We start from the raw sequence: 9,104 nt of genomic DNA on the forward strand, positions 1-9,104 counted from the left end.
GATTCGGAGCCGATGACCCGAGTTCATGCTGATGGTGTGGACTATAGCACATGAAAAATAAAAAATCGTTCTGGTCGACTGAGTTCATGCAGATGGCGTAGACTATCACGAAAATTCAGAGATCATGTTGAATTCCTGTTATATGGCCATAAAACACCAAAAAACAAAGAACGGTCATGACGAAGCGATGACTATTCTTCATTAGGTCGTTTCTGATGAGCTCGCAAAATTATAGACGATTCGGAGCTGGTCAACCGAGTTCATGCAGATGGCGTGGACTATAGCACACGCAAATTCAGATCGTGCTGAATTCCTTTTTAATAGCCCAAAAATGCCAAAAAAGAGGAAGGCCATGGCGAAGCGATGTCTATTATTTATTAGGTCATTTCTGATGGGTCCACAAAATTTTAGGTGATTCGGTGCCTGTCGCTCAAGTTCGTGTATATGACGTGGACTATAGCATACAAAAAATCAAAAATCGTACTGAATTTCTATTTTATGGTCTTACAACGCCAAAAAATAAGGAACGATCATGGTGAAGCAAAGACTATAGTTCATTAGATCTTTTCTGATGGGCCCCCAAAATTTTAGGCGATTCGCTGCGTACAGATGGTGTGGGCTATTGGATTTACAATATTTCAAGCTAAACGGAATTCGTCAAAAAACTTCTACCAAAATCCAGAATGTACTTACATACCACTATTATTCTTCGAGCAAACCAATCATTTATTTGCTGATAGAAACTTGGAGTCTTTTGCTCCGGTGTCATAAAACTTAGAAATAAAATATGGACTAATCTATATCTATTATAATAAAAAAAAAAAAGCAAAGACACCATATTAAGCCAAGTGACAGCATAATAAAAACCACTTGGTAATTTTAGAACAAAAAAAAATAATTATTCATAAGAATAATCTAAGTGTCAAGATACTATAAAGCCACTTGATAAATTTTACAACTATTCATGAAAAAAATTTAAAAACCAAAAAAAATAAAATACCAAGATAAAATTATAAAGTTAGTAAATAATATACAGAAGTATTATTTATAAATTTAGACAAATTAAAGGATGTGAGTAATAAAGGCTTCTCTTTTTAGTCTTTTGAACAAAATAATAAAACGCTTCTATCTTTATACTTTTAATGAACTTAAAATTATAATTTAATAAAAAATAAGGGTATTTTAATTCATATTGTTGCATCAATATTTATCAGTTGACAGGTTTATATAATAATATTATATGCTATTTCATGAAGAAAACAAAAAATGATAAATATTTTAAATCCAAACTTTATCTTGATTTTTTTTTTAATTTCTTCAAGTACTTAAATAATAAAATTATAATTTTAAAAAAATAGTAGAATTTGGATTGACGTGAATGTATGGATATCCAGTGCATTTACATGTTTATAAGACAATATTATTTACACGCTTCTTTGTGTATTATATTTTTTAAATAATATTTTCTTATAAAAAATTATATTTAATATCTTCGTGTAACGTACGGGTATGATACTAGTTAATGAGTAAAACTACAGCATTTAGTTCATTTTATTTTTATTTTCTTAGAGTGCACCTTGGAGAGGAGAAAAATAATTTTTTGAAAATTAGAAAATCAAAGACCATATCTTAATACCGTTTTGGTATTTGCTACGATGCCAACTCAAGTAAATATTTAGAACTTCATTTTACTGTAAATTTCCATTTATGTTTGTGAGGTTTCCATTGTAACATACCCCTAAAAATATTAGAAATTACCCAAAAATCGGATCCGATTTTACAGAAAATTCTTGATACTTTGGCTTAAACAATGTAAGGCAAAAAATATATTTAAATCTAAGTTCAAATATTGAGAATTACTTAATAAAAAATTACTGTTTATCTTTGGAAGGTATTAACTACTTTAGATAAATTTTAGGCGATAGATTAATTGAACTCCATAATTAGTGGAAACAAACATAAAGAAATCTCTATAATCTCTCTACAATATCTTCTATCACAGCTCATAATTCTGATATTTTACATATAAAAAAAAATACACAACTATAATTAGAGCTAATTTTTTTAAATTAACCAAAAATATTGACCAATAAACAATATCCGAAAGATTTGTTCAAAGAGGTCCAAATTATTCGTGAACAAATTAATATGAGTCACAAATCAGTTCCACATTCAAAGCCATATAAATCTAAGTCTTCACCACTCTTTCAACTCTGTTAAAATCTAAAGTGTCAACTTTAGTTTATTACTTGTTAACAATTAGAAGAAGAGAATGAAAATGTGGAAAAGTATTTTGATTTTCATCTTCAATTTGTGTCTTATAGTTAATGCAAATAATGAAAATCAAAGAAAGGTATTTTTTTTAATTCTTACATCGGTGATTATTGTTGCTTTTTTTCTTTCTTTTTGCCATATTTTAAGTTAAAATCTCAGTTTTTAGTGATTTTTTTATTATAATGTGTAACAGTCATATATTGTGTATATGGGAGAACTTCCAAAGGACACCAGCTTCTTGCTTGACAATCACCATAACCTTCTCAAACAAGCATTTGGAGAGTAAATATCTTTTTCACATTTTTTTTGTTTGCATTTTTACGATTATTATTGTATAGTTGCTCTCAAAATAATAGCGAAAAAAATATATTGTTTGTATATATATACATTTCTGTATGTTATATATAAAAAATAAGATTTTATACATTATTGCGGCCACCAGATGTAAATAGTTTCGGTCGTGGGACTAAAAGAGATCTTTGCTCATTATTATTATTGTTGTTGTTGTTGTTGTGCCGTTTTAGTATGATAATTTTTTTAGCTTGAAGTTAGTTACTAGAAATGAAAAAAAAAATGAATTTGTTATTCAAGAAGTCGAGATGAAATTAAAGAGTTACTAAATATTTTTTCTTTTTTTTCGACGATTTTTGAATTTTTAGGAGAGGACTAGCAAGAGAATCAAGAGTACTACACAGCTATGGAAGAAGTTTTAATGCATTCGTGGCAAGATTATTGCCGGAAGAAGCAGACGTTCTATCTCGTATGAAATAATAAAAATTATTAAGTGAATTTAATATTTTCTAAAATTCATATTTTATTTTGATTAATTTTTATTTAATTTGTATATGACATGATTGCAGGTAGAGAAGACGTTATTTCAGTTTTTCCAAACACAATTCGACAACTTCGTACAACAAGATCATGGGATTTTATTGGCATGACTAAGAATGTTAAAAGAATACCACAAGTTGAAAGTGATATTATTGTAGGTGTTATTGATACAGGTTAGTATACTATTCTAGTAATTTAGAAACATTTCAAATGAACATTTTAGTCCAAAAAATTATTTAACATATATAAATGAAGCGGAGCCATAATTTGAAACTTATAGGTTCAGAATTCTAATTTTTTAAGTTACTTCATTCTAAAATAATAATTTATATATATTCAATAGATTTTTTAGAGACAAATACAGAGTTGAACTGAAGCTACTAAATTCGATCGAACCCGTAGTTGATACTCTAACTTCTCCCTTGATTACATATTATAGGCTTGTCCACAAGCTGGTCGTAAACACCTTATCTCAAACAGCGACATGTGACACTACTTTGTTTGAAATTGTCATTATAGTATTTATTTATTTATTTATTCAAATATGTATGAAAAATCCTGTGTACGATACTGTTTATACAACCAACACTTCACACTTTTTTGGAACTTATATGAATATATAGGAATATGGGTTGAATCACCAAGTTTCAATGATGAAGGCTTTGGGCCTCCACCTTCCAAGTGGAAAGGCAAATGTGACAAGGGCGTCAATTTCACTAAATGCAACAAGTAAGTTTATTTACAATAACAGATAACTCAAGTACGATATAATAATAATTTAAAAGTAGAGCAATAATTTGTTATAACGGTTAAATTTTACCGGTAATGTAAAAAAAAGGGCTGTCTTGGCGTAACTGGTAAAGTTGTTGCCATGTGATCAGGAGTTGATGTTTTCAAGCAGTGAAAACAGCTTCTCGTAGAAATGCAGGGTAAGGCTGCATATAATAGACTCTTGCAGTCCGGCCAGCCAGCCGGTCCTTCCCGGACCCCGCACTTAGCGGGAGCTTAATGTACCGGACAGTCCTTTTTAATGTAAAAAAGAAAAAATTACATGATCTATGTATATAACTAACTCCATATTTTTTCATAAATGAACAGCAAAGTGATTGGAGCACGATACTTCAATCTTGAAAACGTAGCGGCAACTGATCGAATTACACCAGCCGATTTCGACGGCCACGGCACCCACACAGCTTCCACAGTTGCTGGAATATCCGTCCTTGGCGCCAGCTTATACGGTTTAGCCAAAGGCACAGCGCGCGGAGGAGTCCCGTCCGCGCGCATTGCTAGTTACAAAGCATGTTGGGAAATTGGCTGCACAGACAGTGACATTTTAGCAGCATTTGATGCAGCAATTGCTGATGGCGTCGACATTATTTCCTTGTCCGTTGGAGGAGCCGCGCGCGATTTCTTCGACGATACCATAGCTATTGGAGCATTTCATGCGTTAAAGAAAGGGATATTAACTTCTTGTGCTGGTGGAAATGATGGTCCTACTCTGCAAACTATAGAAAATGTTGCACCTTGGATTTTTACTGTGGCTGCTAGTAGCATTGATAGACAATTTGAAACTGATGCTATGTTGGGTAATGGAGTCAAAATTTCTGTGAGTTCCTATATTCCTTTACTTCACTTAAAACCTTTTTTTAAAACAATCATGGTGACAAACGCTAGGTTGTGTGCATCTCGATTAATTCCGCAGAATACCTGCTACCTCCCGCCAATAACGAGTATCAGGTAACTCTGTTCACCTAGGCTTTGACAGATCGGAAGAAATCACCTAGTGATTTTACCTCCACCGATATTTGGACCAAAGAACTTATAGTTCTCAACCTACTTCGTTGATCACTAGTGTCAATACTTTTTTTTGATCATCCAATATTTGAAGCCTACCGGTGCGGCTAATTCGGATTCATATCAGGTAGGTCCACTTAGGGTGTAAAACACTCCATATCAAGAAGTTTTTGGGCTCCAGAACTCGAACTCAAGACTAATAGTTGACAGTGGAGGAATTTCAATCATCCCATCACACTTTTTGATCGTTACATAATTAAAGAAGAAGTGTTGTTACAAGTTCTATATAATTATTTTAATTTTTTCATAGGGACTTTCAGTCAACACATTTGAACCGACGAAAAAATGGTTTCCCTTAACCTCGGGATCTCTAGTTGAAGTAAAGAATGCATCTGATCATGGAAATTCAAGGTATGTACATGTTATGTCAACAAAATTCAATACTCCCTCCGTTTCAATTTATGTGACGCTATTTTCTTATTACTCCATTACAAGAATATTGGAACGATTGAATTTTATAAGCTTCAGATTTTACCATTAACGAGAAACAGTCTTTTACAGAAATGCAGAGTAAGGTTGCGTATAATAGACACTTGTGGTCCAGCCCTTACTCGAACCCCGTACACAGCAGGAGCTTAGTACACCGAGCTGTCCTTTTTTCTATTATTAAATGTTTATGGCATGTTACCACACAAATGTTTTGGCATGTTTAACACCATAATTGTCAAATATCGTACCTTATTTCTTTGTTAACTACATGTCGAGTCAAACTGCGTTATATTTTATGATTCTTTCTTTAATTTATTGTTGCAGTTCTTGTGATATTGGGACATTAGAGGAGAGCAAAGTGAAAGGGAAGATAGTATATTGCCTTACTAGTGGTGGACAAGATTACATTATCAAAGACTTGAAAGGAGCTGGTGCCATTATATTAGCTGATAAGATGACAGATACTGCATTTCCCACTGTTATACCTGCAACTTCTACCAATCCTAAAGATGGTGCAGCAGTTACGAAGTACATAAATTCTACAAAGTACGTTTTAACCTATACAGTCGTACCTTTCTATAACAGTATTTCTATATAATAGTCTTTCACTATAAACGTCAAGTTTTTCTCGGAGTAAGATATTGTCTTCTATAACATCACTTCACGATAGCAGCCAAAAAAATTCGGAACTAACGAGGCTGTTATAGAAGGTTTGATTGTATACATACGTATTGGTTGTATGAATTAATAGGGAAAAAAATATTTTCCTGAAAAGTAGTTGTGTTTAATTAATTTTACACAAGTTATATAATTGAGGTACTATGTTTTTTCTTATGGTTTTTTGATGCATTTTCAGGTCCCCACAAGCTGTGATATACAAATCAAGAACTGTAAATATTACTGCACCATTTGTGGCTTCTTTCTCATCTCGAGGACCCCAAACAATCAGTCTCAACATTCTCAAGGTGAAAATTGAATTCAATGTTTTCATCGAGGGGTCTCATCCGACACCGCTTCATAATTTCTTTTTTTGTGTGGAAAAAATATTTTATAAAAAAACAGTATGTATATTTACAATAGGCCGACAAACAACAATAAAAAACCATTGTAATCTCACAAGTGGGGTATAGGGAGGTAGCGTATACGCAGACCTCGCTCCCGCCTTGAAAGTAGAGAGGCAATAGACCGGCACAATAATATAAAATAAATATCAATTTGGAAAAGGAAGCTTTACAACTACCAAACTCAAAATCCACTTATGAAGAAGAATTGTAAGAATAGGCTGACTCTGCTTGTGTAAAATCCTGCGTATATCACTACGTCTCTGCTCTCTCACCTGAAGTATTTTTGTTGCAGCCTGATATTGCTGCACCTGGATTGAGCATCTTGGCTGCATATTCAGGATTGACTACTCTCACTGCAAGTAATGGAGACAACCGTGTCGTGAAATATAACGTAGAATCAGGCACGTCGATGGCTTGCCCACATGCTGCAGCAGCCACTGCCTATGTTAAATCCTTCCATCCCGACTGGTCTCCTGCTGCTATCAAGTCCGCTCTTATGACTACAGGTACAATTCCGAACATATTTTAACCTGTTGTAGCAGGTAACCTTCCTTATTATGGACAATTTCCTTTACAGTTATCTTTTAAGTGACCTGATAGTGTAAAAAGTCTTTTATACTGTCAGTATATAGAAGTTAAACGCTTCTAACTTAAGTTGACAAACTTTTTTGGTTTTATTTCAGCTAAATCTATGAAGATTAGGCCAGTGGGAGCTGAATTAGCCTCAGGTGCAGGGCAAATAAATCCAAGAAAGGCAATTAACCCTGGTTTAATCTATGACCTTGATTTTGACTCATACATAAGTTATTTTTGCAAAGAAGGGTATAACAGCACAAACATTGCCTTACTAACTGGAAGCAAAAAGTACAACTGTTCAAGCGTGCCGAAAGCGAAAGGAACAGATGGTCTGAACTATCCTTCAATGCACCTACAACTTAAGAATGCAAGTTCAAGTGACATTTCTGCAGTATATTATAGAACTGTAACTTATGTTGGTCGCGGCAAAGCTGTGTACAAGGCGAAAATCAGGGCGCCAAAGGGACTTTCTATAACAGTTGTGCCAAAGATTTTGTCATTCAGTAAACAGAATGAGAAGAAGTCTTTTAGGGTTATATTGAAAGGGAAATTCATTAGAGAAAGATCTTGGTTTCTTTCTGGTTCTTTAGTTTGGAGTGGCAAGAAACCTAATGTTAAAAGTCCTATCCTAGTTTACAGGCCATTCTTTGTTAATACTTATTAAAGCTAGATGTTATTCAATAAATACATTTTGACATATTTTCTTCTTTGTTTGATGGAGTAGTAAATATTGAATCTCTTGGCTTTCCTTCTCATTTTGGAGCTAATTTGGGCGATCTAGCCAAAACAAATCCTATTTTGGCTATTACCTCCTCCATTACTATGTTCTCATGCGCATGAATACCCTCGTTAGTCGGCTCCTGTAGCAAATTCTATTTGTTTTGACAAAATTGAGCAATTTTCCAATACTACAGAGACAAGTTTGGACCTCTTTGCCAAAAGAAAAGAAAATTTAGTACACAACGATTCCACTATATCAAATATATCGATACATGAAATGGCCTTCCATCGTCACACAACAATGCATTAAAAATAATGCGCATTAATTCTATCAGAACCACCAAACAAAAAATATTGTATTTAAAGTAATAATATAACACAAGGAACCACATATCGGTACATCCTCTTCCATTATATACTCTCGGCAAAACGAAATTCCAACAAAACTGGTAATGTTTTTCTATAGTTTCATCATCTTGGAAGTTTTAAAGCTCCTACTACATGTACAACTCATACTTTAGACATGTTACATCAAAACCTATCTCTTACTTGAATCAAAATATGCCTCACTCAAGAGAGTAGTTTTACAACCCTCCGGCGGCTCCAATATTTCTTCAATGAGTTAGCCCCGGTGTACATGCATCTGATGCATACTCCACATAGAACAAAAAGATGATAATATTATTTCTCCACATTTTACATTAAAAAGTCCGACCACCTCGTTCAGATCAATCTTACATTAGAGAGTGCCATTTTTTTTACCTAACCTCATACCTCGGAAGCTTAGTGGTGCGGGCCAAACTGATCAGAATGCTGGCTTCTCAATTTCAGTAACTCTTTCCTTCGTTTCCGAGCCTCTGCTGCTGCGTGGGGATCGACTGGATTTTTGCTAGAGGATGTGCTGCATTCTTGAGATGTCTTTTCTGAAGTATCTTCTACATGTCCCACAGTACAAGAAACAGCTCCGATATCAGGGGCGTTAATATGTTCAGATGTACCAAGCTGTATGTGCGAACTTGAAGGTTGCCGGCTTCCCTCGGACGCACCTCCTTCTGGTGGAAAACGGAGTTCAGCTTCGTGAAAGAAGTCTCTTTGCGTAGCTTTTACTGATTCAGGAGCATCTGTCTCGGCTGCAATCGCTGCTTGGTTGTTCTCCGTGTTCAGATATGAATTACTACACTGATGGATAGAGGAAGTCTCAGCGAAATGTTTGTCAGTAAGGGTTGAGGACCAAGGAAGAAATGGACTGCTACTTTGAGGATGAAATGGGATCAAACAAGGGACAGGAAGTACAAATATTGGATTTCCAGGGTTGGAACTCTCTTGTCTGTTAATAGGATTTAATTCAGCTGAAGC

At 34.3% G+C, this 9,104-nt stretch overlaps 1 protein-coding gene across 1 annotated transcript; it reads left to right on the forward strand.

Annotated features, from left to right (window-relative positions):
* Positions 1 to 2,238: 2,238 nt before the first annotated feature.
* LOC104244474 (subtilisin-like protease SBT4.15) lies at positions 2,239 to 7,736 on the forward strand. Its single transcript, XM_009799909.2, has 11 exons — positions 2,239 to 2,353; positions 2,468 to 2,556; positions 2,934 to 3,034; positions 3,135 to 3,278; positions 3,729 to 3,834; positions 4,204 to 4,711; positions 5,210 to 5,310; positions 5,713 to 5,934; positions 6,245 to 6,353; positions 6,745 to 6,958; positions 7,136 to 7,736. Exons 1-11 carry the CDS (start codon positions 2,273 to 2,275, stop codon positions 7,690 to 7,692), a joined length of 2,232 nt encoding a protein of 743 aa, XP_009798211.1. The 5' UTR covers positions 2,239 to 2,272; the 3' UTR covers positions 7,693 to 7,736.
* Positions 7,737 to 9,104: the final 1,368 nt, after the last annotated feature.

This window comes from Nicotiana sylvestris, chromosome 7 (genome assembly GCF_000393655.2).
Source record: "Nicotiana sylvestris chromosome 7, ASM39365v2, whole genome shotgun sequence".
Taxonomy (NCBI): domain Eukaryota; kingdom Viridiplantae; phylum Streptophyta; class Magnoliopsida; order Solanales; family Solanaceae; genus Nicotiana; species Nicotiana sylvestris.